At 46.8% G+C, this 27,543-nt stretch overlaps 1 protein-coding gene across 4 annotated transcripts in view; it reads left to right on the top strand.

Annotated features, from left to right (window-relative positions):
- The window catches only part of SLC7A1 (solute carrier family 7 member 1), a 50,960-nt gene extending 23,708 nt beyond the window's left edge, over positions 1–27,252 (top strand). For 3 of the 4 annotated variants that reach the window (XM_080376422.1, XM_080376423.1, XM_080376424.1), the window contains exons 2-12: positions 3,441–3,824; positions 7,976–8,134; positions 10,394–10,568; positions 12,445–12,569; positions 13,885–14,107; positions 14,926–15,065; positions 16,722–16,824; positions 18,557–18,768; positions 19,076–19,224; positions 21,572–21,680; positions 22,423–27,252. In XM_080376422.1, coding sequence (XP_080232548.1) covers positions 3,455–3,824; positions 7,976–8,134; positions 10,394–10,568; positions 12,445–12,569; positions 13,885–14,107; positions 14,926–15,065; positions 16,722–16,824; positions 18,557–18,768; positions 19,076–19,224; positions 21,572–21,680; positions 22,423–22,532 — 1,875 coding nt within the window. In that variant the 5' untranslated portion in view covers positions 3,441–3,454 and the 3' untranslated portion in view covers positions 22,533–27,252. Of the gene's footprint in view, positions 1–3,440; positions 3,825–5,011; positions 5,153–7,975; positions 8,135–10,393; positions 10,569–12,444; positions 12,570–13,884; positions 14,108–14,925; positions 15,066–16,721; positions 16,825–18,556; positions 18,769–19,075; positions 19,225–21,571; positions 21,681–22,422 lie in introns of those variants that run through there. The other variant, XM_080376425.1, reaches the window with a different exon arrangement.
- Positions 27,253–27,543: the final 291 nt, after the last annotated feature.

Here is a 27,543-nt window from a genome sequence, read left to right as displayed (position 1 = left end):
CCAGGGCTTATGACTTGTGTCTTGGAAAAGCAAAGAGGATTTTCGATTTTATAGTTGATGCTGCGGTGACAAAATTGAAGCACTGAATTTAGTAGCTGACTTTGTTAATTAAGTTTCTTAGCGTGTATTTTCCCACCTTTTACACTGGGTTTTAGCTGGAGCTGATAAAGTACCAATCTCGACCATACTGTAAATTGCATTTAGTAGTATTTTTGCCTGCACGTTATTCTCACCATACTATTGATGTTAGTGTGCAATGTATACTGCTGTTCCATTATTGGTATACAAGGCAGTATTTGTTGGAAAGTGAATGCCTCAGTCCAGCCTTGCAGCTAAGTAAAAGAACCTTCTCATTTTCCATAATTAATGAAGAAACATTTTAAAGTCCTGGTGCTAAAGCCAGGCTTGATGCTGCAGTGTGGGTATCAGGCTGGGCTTCTTGAAGCTACAGATGCAGTCTGAGATGGAAGATGACATTCATCCATGTAGGCTGTGTCCACGTGGGCAAATAGCACAGCCTGTAGATGCGCAGAGCACAGCAGTTGCTGCTGAGAATCTGATGTCTGCACAACGTATCTTACAGGGGAGGCTCTCCTAGAGCTGTTCCTGCAGGCTGAGCACCCATCAGGTGTTGGGATGCATTACCTATGCCCCTGCAGCATCCACAGGTTTAGTTTCATGCCCGTAGTATTGGGTTTGTGCACTTCATGAGCTCTCTGCAGTGTGAATCAAAGTGAGGTAAACCAGGCAACCAGGACATTCACTTTTAAAGTACTCGTGTTCAGGACAGAAATGCTAATGCACATTAAATAGTTGAATGCAGGTCTTATAGTAGTGATTTTGGTTCCCAGAGGCAAATCTGTTTGTAAAAGTATGGTCAGTGCCAGCTCTATTACTCTGGTTTAGGTTGTCTGTCATCTTTGGTTGGAGTGTGGCTCTAGTGATGTTCAGAGCTTCTTGGTGCTTGTCACAATTGTTGGACTTCCTCCACTGGAGGCCCATTCAAGGTGAAGAACATGCCTTGTTACAGCTCCCCCAGCACTGCCTTATTTTAATATATGTTTTTCTGCATATATGAATTAGGAGTAATCCAGCAGGTCCTATGGAAACATCCTAGCTATGGAGAGCATCATTATCCAACTGCCAAATTCTGAATGAGGACAATGGTGCTGGGATGAAGGCACAGTGTGGTCTGAGGAAAATGGCTACAGCCAGTGGGAGCAACACTCAGAAGAGGAGGGTGGGGGACAATTAATCAGAAAGAACCAGGGCATAAAAATGGTGGTGAACCAGCAAAGTGAAACCTCTGCCAAAGCAGGAGGTGGTGCCTATTGGCTGGAAAAGAGTGAAGAGAGAAGTGAGTTTACCTGTGAAAGACTGGCAGATCCACCTGACAGTTTTATTTGATAAGAGGCACAGGAAAGGTGGGGGGGCACTATTGTTTATTTTACTTTTAAGGTTAAATTGAAGAATGATAGCTCTCCTTTATCCTGACTTGAATAAAGCTTTTGATGCGGTGCCATACAGGAAGTTTTTTAAAGAAGATGAGGACTAGCAGGAAACTGGCATGGTGCAAAAGGGACTTCTTAGTGAGAAGTCAGGGACTGGGAGAGGAAAACACACTGGTAGAGGAGATACCCACTGGAGTTCTTAGTGGTTGCTCTTTGGATGCTCTTGCTGCTTCTGATGGTTCCTCTTGATGCAACAAGTAGATGGGTGCTAGTGGGATATGCTGCTGTTCAGAGGGTGGTTCAGAGGTGGACAGTTGCAGGCAGAGCAAGGGACTGTCCATATCTTTGGGGCTTGGATCACTTACCTTTGCAAAATGAAGGCTGAGAGGTTATGTCTGATCTCTAAAGGTTCACTGGGGTCACCACTCAAGCGGGGAAAGGCCATTCTTGGCACAAGAGCATGTGAGTAAATGCTGCTGGCCAAAGCATTTTGGCTGGAGTAGAGGAGTTTTGGTGGAACTTTCTAACAGTGGACGTAAGGCACCTAGAAGTTTTTAAGGGAAGGCCTGATGTAATGCCATGGTTGCCTGTGACAGCTGGGGCTAGGCAGTGTAAAGAGCAAGAAATTCCTTCTGATGCTGTGAAGAGGAGGTCTCTAGCTGTTCTCTAAAGGCAAGGACAATTTTGAAGCAATGTACTTAATTTTTTTCAGAAAGAGTAAGACAGAACTTCCATACCCAGGCTGTGTCCAAGGACATACATCTTCAATGGGCAGGCTCCCTAACAGCATTAGTTCCACAAATGTCCTCAAGGACCTGACACCCCCCCCACCACTGGCCATGCTAGTTTGACCGATTGTGTACTATTACTGTCTGTGTTAGGTGGACACCTATGCAGATGGTGAAATTTGTAGGCTTGGCGAGTTACATAGCTAAATCTTCCCCTGGGATAGCACTGCAAGATACGTGTGTCTAATGGGAAAAGGATTTCCTAAGGGATTCCTCCACAGAGAGGGGTTTACTTTACCCTGCTGCTAATCCCATCATAAAGTGCCAAGCAGGGGAGCTGCCCCGGAACTATTCGCACGCAGAAGCCACTGTGCCATCAGGTTCGTAGACAGGAATAGCGCAGTTGCTGCAATGGGACTATGGCTGGAAACCTGTCCCATGGTTTCATCAAACACCCCCATCCTGCAGTCCTGGGTGGGACAGGGGGGTTCAGGGAGCCCCACTGTGCTCTCGCTTCAGTTGTTGCAAATGCAAAATAGCTCCAGCCTTTGCCTCAACGTAACCACGTTAAAACTTGATTCTGTGTGTCCTTTTTCCTAAATTATGTCTGTTTCAGCCTGCGCAGTTGTTGGCAACAGCAGCCTGTGCTACTGCCTGTGGCTGGAGCTTAGAGAGGAGAAATGTCCCAGCGGGTCTGTTTGACTGCAAATGGTGTCACTGACTGCAGCGTGTAGTCGTGTTGTGCTCTAGGGACAGTAGCATGTGTGGTGCCTTATTCTGGGATGTAACGCTCATTTCTTAGTGCACTCTGAGACATAAAAAATATGTATAAGTACATATCTCTCTCTCTCTCTATATATATATATATATATATGTCTTTTATTAATTCTCAGCCCTGGAAAACAGTTCTGAAATCCTAAAGATGGGCTTTGCATTTTTGGCTTGCCCACTTGTCTGTGGACTGGGTAGTTGTGGAGTGGGGTGGGAGCTGGGGTGTAGTGCTGCATCTCTCCTGGGATCGCGCAGGCTTCGCAGCGTGAACTGGGAGCAGGAAGCAGAAAATGCTTTGGTTTTGTCTGTTTTAATTCCCTGTGCTAAGCCTGGGTAAAATGCTGAAGGAGACATTCTGCCATGTAAAAAGATGGAAGGTGGGAAGGCTCGTTTGTTGAAATGTAACGGGGCTGTAGCAGTGCACCTGTGCAGTGATGCTGTTTCAGAGGGTATTCTGGTCGAGGTAATGATTGCAGCATCTTTTTTGCAGGCCCAAACACGAAGATGGAGTGTCAGAAAATTATCAATTTCGGAAACCAGCTTCTTCGCCGGAAAAATGTGGACTGCACTCGAGAAGACAGTCGGCTTTCACGATGCCTCAACACATTTGACTTAGTGGCTCTGGGTGTAGGCAGCACTTTGGGTGCAGGTGTCTATGTACTGGCTGGAGCTGTGGCACGGGAAAATGCGGGACCTGCCATTGTTATCTCCTTCTTGATTGCTGCCTTGGCTTCAGTGCTGGCCGGACTCTGCTACGGAGAATTTGGTGCTCGAGTTCCTAAGACGGGATCAGCTTATCTGTACAGCTACGTGACCGTGGGCGAGCTGTGGGCCTTCATCACAGGGTGGAATTTAATCCTCTCCTATGTTATCGGTAAGTATGGCAGGTGCAGTGCAAGACCTTAGCGTTAGTGTAGGATGGCAGCCTGGTTTGGGCACATGTGTTACTGACAGAAAATAGGTGCTGCACTCCCGCACTCACCAAGGATTTCAGGACTTGCCTGTGGGGTGTATTGTTGGTGGCTCTGGTCAGTCGAGGTGAGTGGTGTGCTGCAGGCTGAAGGTTTGTCCCGAAGCTGGCTGACTGCTGCTGTGATTTCCTTTGAATCTCCATGCCGTCCTTTTGGCGTCCCTTGGCTGCTGCACACTTGCTGGGGACAAAAGTGTGTTCCCTCTGCTGGGAAAGAAGCCGCTGATGGAAGGATGCTTTCATACAGCAGTATCGGTACTCTTGGCCTGTTAAGGGTTAATTCATGGTCCCTTTGAGGCCTCGAGATCAGAGTTTTGTCTTGTGAATGGCTGCAGGATCAAGTTTAAGGGTGGTCTGCAGGTTCACAGTCTCTGAAACATCTAAACCAAATCCCTTCTAAGCCCTTGACTCCCGCTAGGAGAGGCCTTGGATCAAGCTCAGAGTGTGCAGTGTACAGCTCAGCTGATGCATTAGAACTAAGCCACACTTTGGTAATTAAAGATTCGTGTCTTTTTAGGCACACTGTCATCATGCCTGTAATTAAGGCTGCAGCCAACATGCCAGTTGAGAGTGAAGACTTACTAGTTAAAATGAAAGACATTGTTATGCTAAATTATTAAAAGGAGGGTGTTTTTTTTTAAATGCATTTTATGCCATGTGTAAGTGTAACTGTGGAGATCAGTTCCCATGGTGCTGTGGAGGCTAAGATCATATGAAGACCCATACAGTGACACAGCAGTTACTTGGCTGAAATGCTGGCTCTGCTTTGTTTGCTACCTGAAACCTTTTCCTGTGCCTCTTTTTTTTTTTTTTTTTTTTTGTTATATAAGAAATGAGATGATGAAAAGCCAGAGTCAATTAAACTCATCTCCTTAGGAAACACACGTCCTGTGGTTCTTTTATGAATCAGATTGACTGCAAGGAGGGGATAAAAATAGGGTTTATTTAAAATTAAGTTTATCATTTTCTTCAGATTTCTGAAATGGACTCTGCTTAAGCTACATGTAGAAAAATTGAACAGGCTTCTTGGTCATTTATCTTCTGTTCCAGAAAGGTAATGATAAATCGTCTCCTCCATGCTACCTCTCTAGGTATGTGGCCCTTCTCACCATAATACTGGACCACAAAAATGACTGGCATAGGCTGTGGATGCTGTCCCAAAACCTGATTCTGCAAATACATGATGAAAAGATTTCCATACTGGATGTTACAGTCCCAGGATCTGGGCCGAGGCTGGTATTTCTGAGATATTTTTTTTTTTTTTTTTTTTGTCCTCTTATAATGGCTTGTGAAGCACTTCCTCAGTTTTTATTTTGGAGTGGGCTGCTCAGTGTGTTATCACAAGGCAGAAAATTCACTGAAAAAAATAAGTGGATATTATCCATTAATGTGTTCAAACACAACTTTGTTACTTTTAATTCACTCTTGTGACAAAAATATGTGTTTGCATGTTTGAAACTGCCTTCCTCATAACTTGGAGGAAGGATGGCTAAGCAGGAAAAACAACTGAGGGAGGGTGTGAGCTGTATCAGGTCTCCTTTTTTTTTTTTTTTTTTTTTTTTCCTGTATCTTACCCAGCCTTTCTCCCTGTACTAACTGCCTCTCTTGTGAGCAAGGACAACTCCCAGCAGTTGGCAGGCACATGTTGCAGTTCAGAGCTGTGGATTGAGAGGGGGCAAAAAGCCAATTTTTTTCATGGCCGTGCTGCAGAAAATGCCAAGCAGTGCCCCTGAAACTAGGTGGTGGGAGCTTGCATCTGTAAGGGGCTTGGCTAACTTGGTGTTTTTATGCTGAGGTTCTCGGACAGCTGTTCAGAAAGTATTGTGGGGGTGGAAAAAGAAATCCTGGGGTCCCGGGATGGGTGGACAACAGGTTGTTGACTTGTGACTTGGCTTGGAGGAAGACTAGTGTGGGGTCTTGGAGGTGGGTGATGGGTAAAAATGGGCATCCAACTGATCAGTTGTGGTCTAGACAGAAGGAAGGTGTCCAGGACTAGGATCTGGTGTGAACTTCCTTCTGGGATGATGTGGGTTTGGGGAACCATGCCAGACTGTGGGGAAGCGTTTCAGGAACTGGAACCTGGTGAGGGCTGATACTACAATGAGCATCCCTGATGAGTAGTTGCCATTGGGGTTTCCGGGGGCATGCGGTGACCTCCTAGCCTGTGCCTGTTCCTGCAGTGAGCCCTGCACCTGAGCTCCGCGGCTGTCCTGGGAGCTGTGTGCTGCAGGCAGGAACCAGCTTGGTCTGGTGAGGTTATGCTGACCCAGAACTAGTAAATCCTCCTTGGTACAAGGCAAATGTCTTTGCACTGTTCTCTCTAGCAACATTAAGGTATTATCCAGGTGCCTGCAATGTTGGAAGAATGTCAGATTCCCCCTGCTCCCTCAGGGCTGTTGGTTACAGAGAGTTTGGGATAAATGGTTGGTAGTTACATAGAACTGGCACGCAAGCAACTGGCATCTAATATAATACATGCAGGAGCTGGTTGTTCCTGTCCTACAACATGAAATATTAGAGCCAGGACAGAAAAAAAAAAAACAAAAAAAAAAACCAAAAAAAAACCAACAAAAAAACCCCAGCACTAAAGAAATGGCCTCTTCCATCAAATCGTGCCAAAGTTAAGCTGAAAAATTGTAATGTGGTATACAATAACTTCTGGAGCTTTTCAAGATTAAATCAACAGCACTGATGTCCCAGCTCTTTAAAAGCGTTCACACTGTGCACTTCGCTGTCTCGGTGAATGGCAGTCTCCAGGCAGGTCCGTTCTGCAGCTTACTTTTTATACTTTTGCAAAGCTGGATTGGGGCAGTGAGCGTTCCCAGCTTTGCTGCAGGTGCTGCCCACAGCTGCTGCAGAGGATTTGCTGTAGGTGAGCACAGATACTGTTAGACACGATTGCAGCTGCCGGAGTTGGGACCTGAACACCCGCTGACAGGTGAGTGTGTCAGGACAAACTGTCCTAGGTAGAAGGAGGCTCCTGACAGCGTTCTCTGAGGAACTGCTCTGCAAACTGAAACCAAACCAACCTCTTTTTTTAACTAGGTAATTATGTACAGTAGTAATTCTAGCATGCAATTAGATGTGGTTATATATAGTATACCGTATAAGACACGGGGAGTATAACTATAACTTTAATGCATGAGAGGGAAAATTGGCTGTTACCCAAACCTACTTATTTTACACAATGCTGTCACTGTCTGGTGCTAGCTTTTTGTTGTTACTATTTCAGTCTCTGAAATTACTCTTCTGGCCTAGACCATGTCCTGGACTTGGCCTTCCTGAGGCTCCAGGTTCAGTTCTCAGCCTGGCAAGCTGTGCATGGTGTGATGCTCTCGGGAACCGCAGCAGCCCCAGCGGGGGAAGCCTAAGCACTTGCTGCAGGCAGGAGGAGTTGTGCCACTTGTTGGGATCATCACCAGCATCCTGCAGTAGGCTGACTTATGGTCAGATAGCCTGTAAATTGCATCAGTCTTTACCCACCTTGGATGCTGTAGCACTGGAGGGCAGAGCAGACTTGCATGCTGCTGGAGCGCAGAGCTTGGTGAGTGTTGTGGTTCAGGCTCTGGTGCTCTAGTGTTGTGCTGCTGGACGCCACATGGCTTCTGTAAGGTCCCTCTGCCTGGGCTGCAGTCACCCAGCTGGGGCTGTCAGGGACTTCTGCAGCACAACACTTAGACCTCTCTAGTAGCAGAAATTACCAGGTTTGGGGGAAGTTCAGGCTGCTGGGGGTGTAAGGAAAAAGGTCAGTTTAAGCAGTATCTAAGGCAAAGCTGAGGTTTACTAAGAAGCTGAACTACAAGGATTTTTTTTATCTTGTCAGCTGAGCATGAGCCTGAGACCCACCACCTGTGTGTGTTACCATCAGAGTAGATACCAGGCATGAGTACAGGCTGCGGGCTGGATCTGCAGAGGAAAGCCTACTCCCAGCACCTGAGAAGCACGCACAAGGTTGCTTTGAGTCCCTCCATTGTGAAAAGCCTTGCAGGGTGCCCCCGGTTTGAAACATGTGCCAGCCACAAAGGGTGATCTGTGTCCTTTCTGTCCTCTGGCAGGAACTTCGAGCGTGGCCAGAGCGTGGAGTGCGACGTTTGATGAAATCATAGGCCAGCACATTGAAGAATTTTGTAAAAAATACATGACGATGGATGCTCCTGGAGTGCTAGCAAAATACCCAGACATCTTTGCAGTGGTGATAATCATCATCCTAACAGGTAAAACCTTGGAGAGGTTTGTGAGTCTTGGACCTCCTCCTGTAATTTCATTCTTTGCTTTTGGAATAGGCACAAAGTTTTTTGGAGAACATATTAAAGACTCTTTCTTTGCTACAAGTGTTGGATTGACCTACATAGCTGCTGTGGAGTTAGCACAGGACAGAGCCTGTTTACAGGGTTTTTAATTAGAGGGGAGTGTTCTTGATTATATTTTTTTTTGAGCCACTTTTAAAACCTTCAATCAAATTTTATGCAAGGAAGAAAAGAAAAGATGACTTGTTACCCTCAATCAGGTATGAAAGTTTAATCCTTCCCTCCACAAATCCTATTACACAAGAATTTCATTCTGTTGCTCTATCAACCTTATTCCCCCTTTGATAATCTGCTAAGTTTTGGTGCCTTGAGCCAGGAAAGTGAGAAAAAAACCCCACGGAAGTCAGTAACAACCTCATGTACTCCTGTTTTGGGTTTTTAAAAAATATATATGGGCTTCAGTTTGCATCAGTGAATGGAAGAGTCCAGAGAAATAAATGTGGGATCAACAGTCAGGCCCTCTTTTTTTTCTAAAAATGTGCAAAGGCTTTGATCGGAATTTGGAAAAGTTTTGAAAATTTGTAAAATTAAAACCTTTCTGAACTTCTACCTCTACTCCAACTGGGTCTTGCGAAGCATTCCCAGATTTAGGCATATTTTAACAATTATGCTTCTCATGTACCTCTCTGTGGCTGCTAGAATGCAGAAGCTGCAGCGTCACCCCAGCCGAGTTATCCCGGCATTTCCCACTCTGATCAGAATGGCAGTCTCACAGCATGAGCTGTGCTCCCGAGGACAGGCTTCAAAAGCAAGGGATGCTTTGGCATCTGGGTTTGCATTTGGATCTAGGACTGTGTTGAGGACTGCTCAAGTCAATAGCAGCCCTCTCTTTTCAGGACTACATCTAAATAGGAGAGATTTTCCTCTTTGTTTATTTTTATATAATAAGTATTGCTCAAATTTCAAATTAGAATCTGGTCTTTCACCTCAGATACAATTTATTAGGACTCCTTGCTTTAGCTCTACCAAGGCATAAAATTATACAGATTACAGATGACTTTATTCCCCTGCATGGAGCAAGTTCCCTGGATTTTAATAAAAAATGCAAACCATTCTTTTCTACAAAAGCTGCTGAATGAGCACCTTTAGTCCCAAATATAAGCACTACAAGTTTATTTCAGCTTGCACTGTCTTGAGCTTTGGATTTTTACAAGGTACCTTACAAGTTTTGCTGGGCAGGGAGACAGTTTTATCAAATACTTCCCTGATGTGGCTGTCTCGGCTGATTTCCTATTTTAATAGAAGGAAAGGTAAGTGCACAGGACGCTCCCCTCTCCTTGAAGGGCCTTGGAATAGCAGTAAGGACACCCTGTTGTGCTTCTCTTCTCCCTCAAGCCCATTTTTTGCCCCCTCCCTCAGCTGCCACCGTAGGTTTCTGTTAAAGGTTTGTGTTAAACGGTTTGAGTTCTTGAAAGTCAAGTCACCTGAAGAGCAAACGCAGGTTAGCAGAGCTCATCTTTCTGAGAAGCTGAGCTATGCCTCAGTGAGATGCTGGTTGCCAAAGCCTGTAAACGTGCTCTTCTTCACATAGATGCTCTTAAGACCACAGGCTGAAATCCTGCTCTTGCTGAACTCGCTGACAAAGCTCCCTCTGATTTAAATGGGAGCAGAGTTCCCAAGATGCCACCTTCTTCTGTGTTTTCAGCACTAGAAGTAGCTGTCCTCCCAGATTCAGTCCCTGCTCATATTTTCCCCTGCTTCTAAGGAAAGATGTTCATAACTTCTGCATGTGGCCAAGACCTCTAAGACTATTCCTTCATGAAAAAGCACTTAGGGTGCTTTCTCCAAGTCTCTGGGTGGAGTTTGAGGCTGTGTCTAGGTGGCGCGGCGTAGCGCCATGAGATGATCGGAGCTGGCATTGAAAGTGCTGGAAGCAGCTTGGCTGTGTTAGCAAAGCACTCTACCAGGGGCCTGTGCCAAATGGGCATGCTGGGTGGGAAGGTGTGTCACATCCTGCACTAGTAATGTCTGGGCTGGAGTCCTCGTCTTCCTTCTGGGTGAGTCAGTCCTGACCTGCCTGAGCTACTCGCCTTTGTGGAGAAATGAGGGATGAGATGAGATGTGGGCAGAGCACAGCATGAACGGAGCTGGGCTACCTCTGCAAGTCCCCAGTGCTTGTTGCTGGTGGTGAAATACCTGACTGCCTATCTGCCATTTGTTCCACAGGGCTTTTAATTTTTGGCGTGAAGGAATCTGCCCTCGTGAACAAAGTGTTCACCTGCATCAACATCCTTGTCCTCGGCTTTGTCATGGTCTCTGGCTTTGTGAAAGGTTCTGTTAAAAACTGGCAGCTGACTGAAGAGGATGTTTACAACACCAGCCACAGCATTTACAGAGACAAGTAGGTTGGATCTTTTCTTCTCGTGTCTGAAATGGATGCATCTTCAACGGTACATTTATAGGGGAAGCTGTGATGTAGAAAACAAGTGCATGGGATGGCTCCCTCCTTTTGGAAGCCAAGCTGCCTTCATTGGATGTTTGCTAAAAGCAGGCTATGCTGATGGGCCGAAACTGATAGAAGATAGGCTGTGTGAGCACGGTCCCTGCTGCAGAACTGACCATTTCCAGCCTCATGACCAGTACAGCATCCAAATATGAGAGAAAAGAGCCTTAAAACAACCTCCTATTCAAGGCTACACCAGGCTGGTTCTGGTACCTGTATGAAGCCATGACCAAGTATAGCTCTGTAGTTTCTTTGGGCGCTTGGGCAATATCCTTGAGGCACCTTTGTACCTTTTGGAGACCTTGTCCCAAACGCCTCAGTAAAATGAAGGCAAGTTGCAGATTATTTTAATGCATTGCAGCAAGCATATCACAAATCCATTTTTAATGACATTTTTCTACTTGGCCAAAATCCTGTCTTCCTATACAAGATCAAAATTAAGGCGCTTACAAGGGTTGCCAGTGATATAAGGCTGTTCATTTTTGCTTGAGACTATGCAACGTGCCCTGGGGGCCTTTACATATCTCCATGTACATCAACTTGGTCCTGGCTTGCTATCTAAACTCTTTATGCTGGCTTGCAAGGAAGCACAGTTTGACAAAAACTGGAGAGATTCATAAATGTTGCATGGGTCAAATCTGGCTTGTGTACAAGCTGTTTATTGACCCACTCTGCGAAATGCAGCCTGCTGCAAATTGCTTCCATAGGAAAGGTGCCCTCCTCCTTCCCTGCTGCTATGCCCATGCAAGGAGCAATTAGTGCAATAGCTTAGAAGTGTAACTGTAGCTTTTAGACCCGTAGCACTTACTATTTTTGTAAAATCTATCTGGGGTTTACTTCACTTTATCACCATTTCCAGAGTTATCTACATTTGGGTTGTGCTATTTCTGCAAATAACAGGCCGGTTTTCATCTTAAGTCTCAACAGAGCTTCTATGAGAGAGTTCAGATGCTTATACCTGATAAGACTTGCAGATTTGGGATTTATTTTAATTTAATTGCCTTAATTCATCTTTACAAAGGCTTTTCCTTGAAAAAATGACCTGTCACTTGAACTGAAGAGTGTGTTATACATGGAAAACACAGGCACGTGGATCTGGGGTCTTGACCCAGAGCGCACTGGGATCAGTATGTGTCTGTCTGTTGACTTTGGATGAGGCTCAGCAAAGCACTTGGTGCATCAGGGATGCAGGCTCTCTGCTCCCTCAGGGTCCCAAGCATGGTTTGGTTATGAGCTTGGCACGGGGAATTTTGAAAATGGAGGATTGGGTAGATGTATGACAGTCGTGGCACCGTGCTTTGCTCTATTGTCTACTCACCTACACTTTATCTGAGTCCATCTTAGGTGAAAGTGGATGTTTTATATGTTTCTCAGTCTTCAACTTTCATAATTAGATGCTGTGCTTTTTCAAAAGCTTATGTTTAAATGAATATGTGTATCTACACACATGGGTAATATTAGGAGAGGGATTTTAATATTCATGCTATTTTCTCCCTGTCTGAGCCAAGACATTTTTATCCACCCTCAAAAACAGGTGATGGGAACAAACCGTGAACCGTTTTTATTCCGTGCATTCCCCAGGCTGTTGCAGGCCAGCACAAAGCTCAGCGGTGGGTAGGGCTTAGCATTTTGCCTGGTAATTTTATGCTAGCCTGTGAAAGAGAGAACGTGTTCCTTCGAACTCCAGCTTTGGGGTTTTTTACGAGATAATGTGAATAGTTTTGTTGCTCCCACCTAGGCAGGACGACTTCTAACCCAATGCCGTGCCTTTTAGTCAGACACAGGAAGAAAAGCTCCATGGTGTCGGAGGGTTTATGCCCTATGGATGGAAAGGAGTCCTCTCAGGGGCAGCCACGTGTTTTTATGCTTTCGTGGGATTTGACTGTATTGCTACTACAGGTAAGGGCGAAGATGTCTTCACTCTGGTTATGAACCTGGTTGCTGGTAGATTGGCTTTCAGTACAGCACAGGTAATGAGTAATTCAGGGCAATGCATTCATCGTTCTTCTGAACCTCAGCCCAAAATATATTTTTGTCTCCTAATAGTCAAAGTGCTGAGTGTGTCCAGGTCCCGGGGTGCCTGAGTGTTGACTTCTAGCTGCCGTGGCAGGCAGCTAGACTGTATAACCCACAAAACGAGCTTTCTCCCTTCTTCGCCTGCAGGGCCCAGGCTCATGGATGGTCACTGACGACACTTACCAGGTCAGACTCTACAGAAAACACATCCAGCTTTACCAGTTAGGCACACAGGGAAGGCCCAGGTTCAGATGCCTTGTATGACTGGTGAAGTTTGAACCTCTAGCTCCAGATGATGCTTTAATTGACAGGTTATTCTGCAGTAGGGTTCTTCAGTGCCTTCAGCTGAAGAAGCTCCACTGGCTTGGAGTATTTAAAGAACCAGAGAAAATGAGCCTCTGGGGAGTCATTTGCAGCCTGAAGCCGTACCTCAAAATCAGGGGGAGTTTTTATCTCCAAAGGTTCAGAGATCTTCTGGAAGAGAAACCATTAGCATTTTCATATTTCCCCTGGCTAAGAAGAATCTCAGTTCCCTGGAGAAAGGAAGGATTATCCTTAATTTCACATTTGGCAAGAATTGAATTGCTTCAGAGCTGAAGCAGAGGAGGGGGAGATCATCACAAAGACAAATAAAGCAGTACTGCTTCTTGTTCCAAGGAGTTTGAGAAGTGCTTGCTCTGTTAGTCCAGCCAGCCCTAGGGCCTCTCCTTGGAGAAGAAACACATTCATCTGCCTTTGACTTAGGTGCATGGGTCTCTGCTTATTGGTTCATCCTCCTGAAATGCCAAACCTCAGGGAGCTCTTGCTTTCAAAGAGCTGCTTTGTAGGACAGGGAAAGCTCAAAGCTGTTTCTTAAGCAGTGCCTGAATTCAGAGGATTTTTTTTTTATACATTTGTCCCAACTTGGTTGTAAAAAATTTTCCATAAAAACTAGAGCGAGTCCTTTTTTAAGAAGGATTTTCACAGATCTTTGTGATTTCCAGGTGCTGACAAATGTTTGTCAGGAGTGACAGGAGCAGCAGGAGTGGGAGTGATCAGGCTGTGGTTTGCCACGTGGACGAGGCAGGCCATCAGCAGCATCACGGTTGAACAGTGCCTCACTGCCTGTGAAGCCTTTGAAAGCCCCAGCCAGCATGCCGTAGGTTGGGATAAAGTTCTTGCTCATCATTTAGCTGATATTTCAATTTCTTTCTTCTAGGTGAAGAGGTGAAAAACCCTCAGAAGGCCATTCCTATTGGCATTGTGGCATCTCTGCTCATCTGCTTCGTGGCTTATTTTGGTGTGTCAGCTGCCCTGACGCTCATGATGCCTTACTACCAGCTGGATACCAATAGCCCTTTACCCAATGCCTTTAAATATGTGCGTTGGGATGGAGCCAATTATGCAGTGGCTGTCGGTTCCTTGTGCGCGCTTTCTACAAGGTGAGACACTGCTCTTCCTTTGTGCATCTCACAAGGCAATCATGTACCTACCGCTTCTTTAAAAAATACTGCATGTCAGGTCTTTGGCTTCACTGTGTTCCCTTGGGTCAAGGGAGCCAAGACTAGGGATGAAATTCAGAGCTATTGACTTCAAAAAGACCAGGATTTTGCCCTGTGATAGATTTCAGAGATGCACATGACTGGTATCACTTCAGGAAGTCCCATCCTAGCAACAGACCCAGCAGGTGCATCTCTGGAACATAAATCTGGATTGAGTGACTAAGACATGGGGACAACTCCACAGTACAAGCACAATTTTCCTGCAAGACAACCTGGTCTACCGGGTGGAGAGCAGACTTGTGTCAGGTAGTGCATGGGGCATCTTCTGGAGTGTATGGGGCCTGCCGTATCCGTAGCTGTCTGCAGGCTGCCTGCAGGACAGCTCTCTGGGTGGGAGGCAGGAGGCAGAATATGTCATCCTCTGCACTCCGGAGTCCTGTTGTTTCAGATCAGCTTAGACTTACTAAATTAGGTGAGCAGCTCGTAGGGGCTCATAGAATGTACGGCTCTTTTGCCGCCTGAAAGTCAAGCTCTTTTCATGCCCACGGTGGAATTTAGATATCCAGAATCTTAGAGCTGTACCTCAGTTGCCAGCTATGAGTGACATGGGTGTGCGGAGAGAGCCTTTGAAGGAGAAGCTGAAGTGAACAAAAGCCACCTGTTCTGTGTTCGTGCTGCCATAAACTTCCTTTTGCTTGTGTGTCTGTGCTCAGCAGGAGGTGATATAAGTACATTATTTCCCCTTTCTGTGTCCTTAGTCTCCTTGGCTCCATGTTTCCGATGCCTCGAATAATTTATGCTATGGCAGAAGATGGACTTCTTTTTAAATTTTTGGCTAAAGTCAATGAAAAGCGAAAAACTCCAATAATTGCAACAGTGACATCAGGAGCCGTTGCAGGTAAGATCCAAAGACTTGTACAAATGCATGGAAAGGATACGTCCTAGGGCATTGTGTGCTCATCCTAGGGACATTAAGTCTGCCTGACTCTAGCCCGCTTATTAATTGGATGTATTGCACAGCATGACATCTCAGAGGGTGCCGTGGGTTTCGAAGCCGTGCCCTGGAGGGGCCGGGTGAGCATGAATAGCTCACTGTGTGCCTGTCCCTCTTTCTCAGAGCTTGCTGCTGTCATCCTGCCTCATGCCAAGAATTACCTTCCTCTGCTCCCTGGGTGCTTTGCTGGTCTTAAAAATAATTAACCCCCTGCAAGGTGGCAGCCAGCAGTGCCCCAGCATCCTTGTGGCTGTTTGGCCTGTCTTGGCTGAAGACACCACACTGCCTGTGGGTAGCTGCTTGGCAGAAGATGCCAGAGCAGCCGGAGACAGGCAGATGGTCCCTGTGGCAGTGGCGTTTGTTAATCAGTTAGTCACAGCTGGCAGCTGTCATGTTCTCCCTTTCCCTCTCCTGGCTCCCAGGAATATGGGAATTAAGCCTCCCACGTGGCAAGGATGAGCGGCTTACCCTCCTCTTGCAGCCACTCCCATCTTCATGATGCCTAGCAAGAGGAGGGGCTGGCTGCTTCCTCTTCACCTTCTGCTGCAAATGCAGGACGAGCCTTCAGTACAAGAACGTGTCGCCTTTGGTGGGGAGTTGCTGCCGCGCTGCTGCCATGGGCTCTGAGCTCCTGTGAAAGGGCTTAGCTACTGTCACTGGGGCTCGCTGAGCCTTCTCACAGCTGCTTCTCTCACATCTTCCTCTTTGGGTGTCATTGGGTCCAGACCCGTGGGAAAAAGAGCCAGATAAAGTAAAAAAATGTCCTTTGCAGTCCCTGCAGGTCTCCTCAGAGTGGCCTGTAGTGCCTGGGACCAACACACACATGAAAACTGCAGGGGCAGCACTTGCCAGCTGAGCTTGAAGGTTGGGTTAGTTGTTGGGCTCCAGGTGGTGTGTTGAGGGCAGGCTGGGCCAGGTTCAGCTCTGAAATCCCTGCACTGTCGTATGACTGGTGGCATCACCTGAATGTCTAGGGTGTCTGTCCTTCGCTTAGCTGCTTCTCCTTCTGGAGGCCCTTATACAAAGTTCTGTACAGCCAGCGGTTGTACACACTGGTTGATCCTGGTGAAGGAAACCCCTGTGACGAGGCGTGCTACCTCAAGATGCCCTCCTTGAGGCCTGGTCCCATTGTGTGCTCCCAGCACCACAGGAGCGAGGTGCTGCCTGTCCTCTGTTCGTAGCTACTTCCAGGAGATAGTTGTGGCTTTAAGGGTGCTGCAGCTGTGCCGGGGGACTGACAGCGAGGCTGTGGCGTAAACGTCTGCTCATTGCTGGTAGTTGGGGCAACAACGTACCTATATGAGACAAACAGACTGGCATTTGCTGTGGTAAATGGCTCCTCTGGTTCCAGCTAGTGAGGCTGTGCTGGGGCAGCCTGCGAGGTTTGGGGTATTGATACGCCAAGTCCTGCCTCTTCGCATCTTGGGACAGCTCGAGCTCCCCTGCCAACTCCTGAGCAACAGTCACGTGAGCTACATTGTTGTTAACGCTCCTGAGATGCGTGTGTTCTGCCATGTTACTGACTTTTCTTCCCCCTCTCACCTTTGTTTCCTCCTACAGCTGTTATGGCCTTTCTCTTCGACCTGAAAGATCTTGTGGATCTCATGTCCATCGGGACCCTCCTGGCTTACTCCTTGGTGGCAGCCTGCGTGTTGGTACTGAGGTATGGATGTAGAAACTGCCCCTCTTGTACCACAGGGACCAAAATCCACGCAGCAATCAGATGCCCTCATAGTTTCCATAGACCCAGTAAACCCATGAACGTTGCCAGTTACAAGCATGCAAAGAACTTGATTCTTCAAGCTTATGGGGGATTGTGCTAGTTGGAAAGGGGTTCCTCTGAGCTTGGTTAACCCTTGCTCCATGTCACTCCTGCTGTGGTCAACCCTCAGTGCCCTGGGAGATATGCCAGTGGGTGGGGATGAGAGATGAGTGGACCTGACTGCCTGCATCATCATTGCTGTTGTTCCCATTGGGGATACAGTTTCAGGTTGTCTTACTTCTGAAAGGGACTTCAAGATAAAGTTTAGTAGCGGCAAAAAAGCTGAGCATGTATTTGCAAGATTGGTGTCTTAGTGCATGTTTTTTTTAAAAGTGCTGAGCTCCCATAGCTTCCCTAACCTAAGCTGAAAATTGAGTATCTTCATTGCTTGGCACCTCACAGACAACAGCACTCTACCCATGAGAACAGTACTTTGAAGATCATGTTACTGAAAAATACCTTTATGCGTTCAGTGACTTATTCAGAGTCAGGTGGAGGTTTTTTACAAGCTTACAGCAAATGCACTGAACTAAGAACTGTCTTCCAGCAAGTGAAGGGCCAACGCAGATCACTGTGCTTTTGCTGTCCACCCTGCCCCTTGAAAATCCATGCTGATTTTCCTTGCCTTCTTACTTATCCTCTGATTTCCCAGTCTGTTCTTCCTCTTAGATCTGGAAACGGCTTTTCCATTTGTTTTTGCAAGCTGCTGTATCTATCATGTGGCATTTTCCCTATCATAGATTGGCAGAGCGGGCAGCCTGTCTCTCAGCGGTGCAAGCAGCTGATTTGGCTGGCTAATGAAGTAGCAGCTGAATTGTTTCCGAAGCTGTAAGGTCCTGCCACTAATACCCTGCTGTGGCTGGACCTGAGGATTTCACTGCATTTCTCAATTGGCAGTGTTTCACAAATGCCCTCTTTGCAAACACAGCCCCACAGGAATGATTTTAAGGTGTCTTTTAAAATAACCCTTTCCTTTAGGCTGATGGCTGAGTCACAGACAAAAACTTCTTGTGAAAGAGACTTGAGGCTGGAAGATGTTTCTTCTTTATAGATCCACCTGGGGCTATGTCAGGGCCCTGTTGAATGAGGTGCTGTCCACACACACCCACCAAAAAAATGACATTCTTTGTTCACCTCTTCCCTGTGTGGCAGCAGCCCAGCTAGCAGAAGAGACTGGGATGGAGGAGGACGGGGCACTGGGAATGTGTGCTGAGCTGATAGCTTAGCCATGTCCGTGCCAAGAAGCTAGAGCTGAACTGCCACAGATAACCCAACGGCATGGTTATGCCCAGCTGTCTGTCCCTCTGCTGCTTCTTTCTCCAGGCCTTACTGTCACCCGGTCATGTTTTGGTAACGCAGACGATAGGGTTTGTGAAAAAGAGCACTGTCCAGTTTAAAACACCAACATTACAACCAAGCTGTCGGTGATAATAGCTGACCGTGTTTGCCTACATCATGACAACATTATTCCTCAAATTTCCCTCTGAAACAAGAGGGTGTAGATGTTACATGGGCCTGTTCTGGCACTATAGTGATCAGGGACACAGCCATGACTGTCTGTGTGGCTTTTAAATGAACAGTAGGTACCCTGTGCCAAACCAATATGCTCTTCGTTTCCTTTCCCTTTTCCTAGGTATCAGCCAGAGCAGCCTAATTTGGCATATCAGATGGCTAGGACAACAGAGGAGACGGATAACAACGAGTCTGTGAGCACCAGTGAGTCACAGGCAGGATTTCTTCCAGAGGAAGAGGAAAAGTGTTCCCTCAAAGCCATATTATGTCCACCAAATTCAGACCCTTCCAAATTCTCAGGCTCGGTGGTGAACATCTCAACATTCATCATTGGTAAGCGCGGGACAGCAAGCCAGCTGGTAGGTCCTTGTACTCACTGTGGTGGGAAAGCTTTGGTGAGCTTTTTTTTAACAGCCAAAATAACTGAAGATCTACAGGTCGAATTTATGGCTTGAAAAAAAATCCACAGAAGGGGGATGTGGGTATATAGGGGGAAGGGCTCATCTCTTACAGTTAGCTTATCCATGTGTTGCTGTTTCGTTTGCTGAGCTTTCAGATACTGCTTTACCTGTTTGTGGTTTTGGGTTTTTTTTTTGTCCTCTTCCTAAAAAGATCAGTAAGCTTTGATGTCTGTTCACAGGTTTCCTTATTGTGGGTAGCTGTATCTTGACTGCCCTTGAGCCAAGCATTCTGATAAAGGCTGTATGGATTATCGCTTTTGTCCTTGTTCTCCTTGTCAGCTTCATTATATGGAAACAGCCCGAAAGCAAAACCAAGCTCTCCTTTAAGGTGAGTGTCCTGGGAGGTGGCTGGAGGTGAAAGTGCTTGTTGGACCGTATCAGGAGGGGACACCTGGCCAGACGGACGTGCAGAGAATATAGGCATGTTGTGAACTTTTCCGTGCAGGGCTGCCAACAGAGCTGATGGTTTGAGCTCTCCAGCTAGCGTGGCTGTACTCTGCGCTCGTTGCATAAAGGGGTGTCCTACAGAGCCACGCTCAGCCTCTGGGTGCGGTTTCCTCTTGGGGTCTGACCTCAGATGTCAGTGTAGGTGCTTTGCTGCAAAGTGCAGCGTGGCAGAAGCATTGTGGCCAGCCTGCTGCCCAGCAGCACCCCGTGGGCAGGAGCAGGATTGGCACAGGAAGGGGGGCTGAAGGAGTTAGCTGAGATATCGGAGGAGGCGATCGGGAGGGGAAGCCATGTGCTCGGATCAGAGGCAACAGTAGATGACTTGGAAAGAAATGTAAATGGTGCTGGAGTCCAGGCAGAACCTGGTGCAGAGATGTGGCCGGAAGAGTAGGACAGTGCTTTTGAAAGCAGAATGTTACAGGATATGGAAGAGACAAAGACCAAAGGAAAAGGAGATGGTTTTGAAGGACCACATCAGATCACGGATACAGAAGGAGAGGGAACCCAAAAAGCAAGCTTGTGTGGGAGGATCAAAGGGGTACTTGCTAAAAGGCTCTAAGGAGGTGCACTTTCACATCCTACTTAGTCCCAGTGGAAACTAGGGGATGCCCGTTCCCTCTTTAACAGCCTCAGGTATGAGTAACTATCATTTTCCTGCTCTGTCCAAGCACACCATCCTTTTCGTATTAAAGAAACACTGTGATGGTTGGGTTCTCTTCCCCCAGTACAGTCCTGCAAGTCATGTTTTATCGTATTGATTTCAGGCTGTTTCCCCGATTTATTAGATTAGTTTGGGATTTTAATCCCATCCTCCAAACTGCTGTTATTTTGACTGCTTTTCAATTATGGTTTTTCAGTAAATTCTCTGATTTTAATAATTTGATCCAACCAGAGTTGCCCAAGGTAGTGTTTACAGCTCATTTTGGGGTTATGGTCCCAGAATTGGAAATGGAAATGTCCAGGAGCAGAAAACTTAGCAATTGTCATCTAGACTGTATTTTCTGAACTTCCTTCAGAGGATATCTCTTTGCCTTACAGTCAGGATACTTTACCTCCTTTTTTTCCCTTCAGCCACTACCCTGTCCAAGAAAAAAATTAGACCTGCCACCGCTAAAGCTGTAGTAGCTGTTTCTTATCTCCTTGTTGTCCTTTAGACACTTACAACCTGACTATCGAGTGATTTTTCTCCAAAGCCTATCTGGGAATCCAAGGCTGACTGGTTGGTTCCCCAGTTGGTTTCCTGTATTTCTTTTTAATAGGTAATTTGTCTCCCTTCTCCGGTCTTCAGAGACCTTACCAGTCTACCAAGAGCTCTGATGTGCTTCTTAGTAGTTCAGAGATCACTTCTGCAATCTCTGGGTACATAACTCACCTGCCTAGGGAGATTTCATTTGTCCCTGCTGGCTTGACAAAGCCTAATTTAGAAAAACATTATTCTTCTGTTTTCTAATTTGTGTGCCCATCTCCTTTCTCTAATGATGTGAACAGCTGCTCACCATAATTTATTTTTTTTTGTGAAGCTTAAAACAAGAAAGGCCTACGACATTTTTCTTTTTGTAAATCTCCATTTTCCTTAGGGAGTGAATTCCATTTTCCTCTTAGTTTCAGCGTATTAACAAACCTTTCTATTGTTATAATTTGTTCTTTCTGATTTTGTGTTTATGTGCCTGTGCTATCTTTTTATATTCTGATTTCTGCATTTTGGCTTTACAGTCTCATTCTTCTTTGATTCTCAGATCACTAAGGTGTGTTTAGTACAGCTGCTCTCGTCTCTTGCAATATTTTCTGGTTTTCTTCTGCTCTGGGATAATCTCCTTTGTATTGCTTAGTTACCCTGGTGCCTTCTGGATGAAGTTCCTCAGGTCCTTCCTCTGACATTCCTCTTACCTTCTTCTGTTCTTCAGTAGGTGCCTGTCATAATGCAGTCCTTGGTTTTCCTCTTCTCTCCTTCTCCTCACAAATATTTATGATTGCCACTAAAATTTGCCTATTGCTTCCTTCCAGACCATAGATCAAGGGCAACCATTCTTCAGACAGGTGAACAGCATTGTTCACATCCCTCTGCCACTGTGGACTGATGCTTCCATTTTGGTCTAACCTTGCCTTCTCTCAGATTTGGCAGCTGAAGAGTTGGTAACAGCCATCACTTCCCATTTACAAGGGATGCTGTGTTCTTGTTTGCCATTGATCATCCCTATGGATGTAATGTACCCCTGTTTCTTTTTCAGGTACCTCTTTTGCCCCTTCTTCCTGTCGTGAGTATTTTTGTGAATGTTTACCTCATGATGCAGCTAGACATAGGCACGTGGATCCGGTTTGCAGTCTGGATGCTCATAGGTGAGTTAGAGAGAGTAAAAACTGCTGTATTTAAAGCTGCTAGATTTTGTTAACCATAAATTTACTGTAGCATTCCAGGGAGGAATTCTGCACTCTCATCATCCTTGGGCAACCTTGGTGATTTAACTGAAGCCATTTAGGCAGTGTGTCTCAAGCCTTGTTTTGAATTCAAGTGTCTTGAAGCCTTTGCGAGGACAAAACAACAACTCATGAACCATTTTATTGGTCTTGTTGCCAACAAGAAACCATTGGAGCGTTTCTTGTTGGCTGGCCTTGAACTGCAGTCCGGGTGGTGGGGCTTGTGCTTCTGGAGCTGAAGAAGCTGAGCTGTATCCCAGGATGCTCCCCATAGCCATGCAGAGAAGGCTGAATTGCCTGAAATGCCCAGGGAATTTATGATAAAAACAATGAATGTGTAAAATTGGCATCAGGTACAGATGTATTTTACTGGGATGGATGCTGTAGGCACAGAAATAGAGAGAAAGCTCTGAGCAATATGGACTTGCTGAAAAGCACGAGAGTTTTTTCTGATCGGGCCTCCGTTTGGGGCTGAGACAGATTGTCTTTTACAGGCTGGTGCCTGTGTTAATGCCTTTTCTTTCTAAGGCAGGCGGTGGCTGTTTGCTAGCGGCTAGCCATCGGGATGGCTGGATTTACGCTGGTATAACGTGTTGGCGGGTGCAAGTAGCGGTTTCTGTTTCCTTCCAGAGCTAACGGTGCCCTCTTCCCTTGGCTTCCGCAGGCTTTATCATCTACTTTACCTACGGAATATGGCACAGCGTGGAAGCTACCTATGCAGCCTCAGCAGATGCGGAGAGAAACATGGATGCTGGCTCGGACAGCTGTAAATGACTGCATGTTTGGCTTGTGGGCAACTGGGGAATGGCTGCGCTGAAGGAAGCTTTGTGGCGGGGATCCTGAACCAGGCTACGTCTGGTTAATCAGTAATGCAGGAATGAGGAAGCGTGATGCAGGACTCCCCAGCCCTGTTGCTGCAGCTTGCGGTTTGCTTAGTAGCACAGTTAAAAGGGATCACAAGGAAAAAAAAGCCACACCTCTGGTGTACTCCCGGTGACACTGTCAGCTAATCTGGGGCTATGCGCTTCCCTTCCTCCCTCTCCTGCTGTGTTTTTTTGCCAGTGTGTAGAAAGAAAACTGCTTCTGTGTGCCAGTTAACCTTAAATGCTGCTATGAAACCAGGCCTCACAAAGGTCTTTCAGTAGCCCCAGGAATTACCTCCCACGGATGCTCTACCTGATTATACACGGAGCAGATTTTGCAGTGCTACTGTCGGGTTTAGACCAGATCCGTCCTTCACCCAATGCGAGCTGTACCCCACGTGTACGCACAAAAAAAGGCTCTCGCCAAACACTGGCTTTCACCTGGTTAAGAAAGCACCTGCAAGACTCGCATTCTTTACAGTATCAGGTCTCATAGCTTTTGTCGTATTTAACTTTTTGTTTTGAATTACGTACTCATAGGCTTTAAAGCGCACCGCTGCTGTGAAATGTCGGGAGGGTTTGTGGTCGCTGCTTGTCGGGTGAATGGTCGTTTGCCAGCGCGCAGGTAACGGCAGCAGATGCTTCTGCTGTGTATATGCTCAGCAGAGGGATTGCCAGGCTTAGTCACGAAACTGTGTGGTGCGAGTACTAGAATGGCTTGAAAAGAACGGGTGTCTCCAAAGAGCTGTCCTGCCTCTTCGCCTCAGAAGTCGCCGGTGGTGTGGCTGCAGTGGTGGGGTGGCGAGCAGGAGTGAGCCCAGCTCTGGCAGCGAGCGGGGCCCTGTTTTCCTCTCCTCGCATCAGTTTTGTGTGCCAGCCATGTGGTGTTAGCAAAGGGCTTGGCCGTGCGACTTCGCTTTGGCATCGGCTGGTGGAGCACGTTTCTGCCCTGGAAAGGGAAGCGCGAGAGAATCCTCAGGGGCCTGAACTTTATCCCTGAGCAGTGCCTGGTGCCTGCCCCCTGCCCCGGGGAGGGCTGTGGAGGAGTGATGGGGCTCCTCGGCCGCAGCAGAGTGGGCAGCCCAGAAAACACCACTAAGCTGTAGGCTCTGACTTGCTGAGTTTTCCCTGTGGGGCTGGAGATCATCTCCGGAGCCTGGCTGTTGTGAAAGGTGGGAAATTTGGACTTGAGACCAGGGTCTGTGTTTAGTTGGCAATGCCTTGGTTTTGCTGCAAGATGAAAGTTGTTCTTCATTCTCTCTAATAGCTTTTCCCAGCCAAATTCACTACCCTAGGCTTGTTGAAAGGCGCTTGTTAAAGCATCAGGAAGGTGGGCCGTGCCCGTGTAATGCCACTGGTTTAAATTCACACTTCAGCTTGTACTGAAAAACAAATCATATAATCATGGAATGGTTTAGGTTGGAAGGGACCTTTGAAGATCATCTAGTCCAGCCTTCTTGCCACGGACAGGGGCATCTTTCACTAGATCAGGTTGCTCAAAGCCCCATGCAGCCTGACCTCAAACACTTCCAGGGATGCAGCATCCCAGATAGATACTGCAGAAATCCCCTCTCCTGACCTGAGTGGATGCTTTCCTAGGTGTCCTCCACACTGTACTGCTGCCTCTGAACACCAGACAATCTGTGTGTCAGCATGGCTCTGGCTGATGAAAGGACAGGCTCCTGCCCCCATCGTTCAGTTGGGGAACTGAAGAACTTGACCAGGGGTCTGGCATCTGGTGCAGCACAAAGGGGAGCTAGACACTCTCCTGGATTACGTGGCTGGACTGTGGAACATCTCTCACAGGTTTCCAGGAAAGACTTCATAGCCTTTCTGCCCACTGAAAGAGTTTTAATCTTGGTTTTCTTCCATACGCTGGGAGGCTTTTCTTGCCAGGATTGGAATTGGAGGAAGTGAAAGCAATGTGTTCATTGCCTCCCAGGTGCATTTTGAGGGCAGTTCCCCCATAAAACGAAGGTAGGGTCTGTTCCAGTTGCTGGGTCTTGACCATCTGCCAGGCTTCTGCTCCTTGAGCATAAACAAATTCTTACTCGAGCCAGGGAGAGAAGGATATAGAAATTGAAAGCCACTAGCATGAGGTTTATTTTGTTTGAATGCAGGCAAAGTTGCCACACTCCACAGCCTCCCAAAAAGCACTGAAGATGTGGCAGGAGGGTAAGAAGATGAAAACTCAGAGGGGACCAAAGTTTCCTGTTGTACCAAAAATTTAAGGATGTTTTTCCCTACATTGGGTACCAGCTTCTGAACAATTAAGACATTCAGCAATGACCTTTGTGGGATGAATTCTGACTGGAAGTGTGTTTCCAAAGAAAATTATTTTAAAATATGCAGATTTCTTGCTGTATGTAATTTTTAGGGTTTTTTTATAAATGTTAACTTATTTTTGTGGACTACTTAGGGATCTGTTCTGGTATTTATATTCCATAACTTTGTTTCAGCTTTTGTGGCATGTAATAGCAGCATGTAGAAGAAGGGGAAGTCCTGATGGCGGTCATTTTTCTTCAAGTTGCCTTTTGTCTGAGAACATTCATAGGAAGACCTTTCTGTGTCACCAGATTTCATATTTAAATGTGCCAGCCCCAGAGCCACCTACTGCAAATTTGCTAGTGGAGGTGAGGATCCTTAGCCCCATCTCCTACTCCTGTCATGACTCCTTCCACCCATCAGTTCCCTGGTGGCAGGTGCTGCCGTCTCTTGCTCTTTGTTGCTACTTACCAGATGCAAAAAGGTGGAGGGAGCCTGCAGCCCTGCACAGTGACAGAGAAGTGTAGGTGACTGTCTGGGTGTCACAGGGGCCGGGGTGCGCCGCAGGCAAAGCGCTGCTGGTTTGGAGCCATTTATGCTTGGTCGCAGCAGGGAAGAGGGGGCTGCAGGGGGCCACGCCGGTGAAAACCCTGCTGGTGCAGACGCCACGCGTGGCTGTCTGTCATCAGGGTGTTAGAAGGGTGAAGTTTTAGCTGGCAGTGCTCGCTGTGGGCACTCTCAGCCGCCTTGGTCCATCCCAGATGAAAACCAGCTCCTGTTTGTAGTGTACAGAGGGTGACTGTCGCTGCCCCCATCCCTGCTAACTCAGAGAGCAGAAAGCAGTGTGGTAGGGTATTAACGTTTGTATTTGTGAAACTTGTTTCTGTAGTGATTGCCTTTTACATATTAATGAATTCCAATAGGATTTCTTAAATGACACACACACACCCTGAAAGCCATGTACAAGTCAGCATTGCTGTCATCTGCCCAAACGAATGAAGGGTGACACACAGGTCCAGCAGGCTTGAGGAGCTTGCTTTGAAGCAGAGGAGCAGGAGTGGTGCTGGTTTTCATGCAGCAGGCTCCCCTGCAGTCCCTCCCTCACATGCTTGTCAGCACCCTCCCCTTTCAAGGGAAGCCTCTTCCCTCTGGCAGAGAAACCATCTCTTTTCTAAACCCTTGAATAACCTTGCAACATCTGCTGGGCCCGGCTTTGTGGGCAGGTCTTTATGGGTATTTCTTCCTTCCTTTTACCAAAAATTGCACTTTTTCAAGGCTAAATCTATACATACGCAGTGAACCAATGCTTGCTCCTCACAGCCGCCTCCACTTTCCCTGGGGCAATCAGCCTGATTTGGGATGCTGGCGTGCCTGCATCCAAAAGCAAGCTGAAGGCAAAGCTGCTTCACCGGTGCCATCGGGTGCCATCGGTTGCTCTGCCTGCTGCTGCTTTGCCTCATGGTTTATCATTCATTTCCCACCCCAGCAGCGATGCCTCCCCCATAAACCCCGCCGGGCTGCCTTATGCTCTGCATTACAGTTGCAAGTGGAGTCTTGTGGGGTGTCTGACAGCCAACTGGAAACCAGATGATCCTGGAACATCTCTGCTAGCAAGAGCCAGACCTCGACTTTTCTCAGGGTATTTGCTCCTGGCTCACGCTCCCAGGCACGAGGTTTATCTAAGACCTGGCGGGCTCCAGCCAGTGAGAGGCACCTTCTCCTCTTGATGCTGTGTGGGACAGTGTTTTGGCAGAGTGACTCGTGGTTTTGGGACAACAGTGGAAGGAAAGGGTTCCCTTGCAGGACGTTGTAGCTTCCAGCTGCACGGGGTGCAAGGAGCAGGAGGAGCCGCTGGCAGCCCGGAGGCGGTGTGCTAGCAAACCTAGTGCAAGTTTGGGCCATGTCAGTAAAGGGTTTTTTACTGACCGAAGCCATGGAAGAGTCAGTATCTTTTTATTTCTTAAGTATTACCCAAAATGTAAATACCTTTTGGTTGTCTGTTTGATGGTCTGTTTTCCTAATGATTTCTCAGAAATTTCTTACAGGTGTGATTAATAATTTTAATGCTGGTTCTGCAAACAAATTTATTTTTTATCTTTTTTATCTTTGTTTTGGTTTCATTTTTTTTGTGGTTTTTTTTTTTACTGTGTTCATGTAGAAATTAAAGCCTTAAGTTTTAAAATGTGAACCTTGCCCCCAGAGCACTGCGCAGGTGTGTGGCTACTTTTTATCTTGGCGACACTGTTAATACTTCTCCCCTGAACGATGATGCTTTTGGAATTTGGAAATTCACTTGTAATTGTGTGGTACAGCGTTAAGACATATTTCTCGATATCCAAATAAATGATGCCTATTGTTTGCCCTTATTTGCAGGCTTGCCTCTGTTTTCTGGCTTGTTACGACGTCTGCTGGCTGTCCCAGTCTCCGCAGGAGAGCGCTTGCTCTGGGAGCTGCTTGTGTTAACTCTGCCCCCATCTTTTGGGTTTGCTGAGACAGGTGGGACAATACGCAGTCGGGGAATTTGCCACAGGCTGGGGTCTGTGCTTACCATGGAGCAGCTTGTTGCTGCTGACATTGAGGTGAATCTTCCCCTGCCTTGTAGTACCAGTTCAGGTATTAAGTGGGATTTCACGAACCTGCAAAATTAGCCTAAAATT

Source organism: Falco punctatus (assembly GCF_963210335.1).
Source record: "Falco punctatus genome assembly, chromosome: 2".
NCBI lineage: Eukaryota > Metazoa > Chordata > Aves > Falconiformes > Falconidae > Falco > Falco punctatus.
Note: the sequence above shows the minus strand (reverse complement) of the source record. Positions and strands in the feature narration are given on the sequence as shown.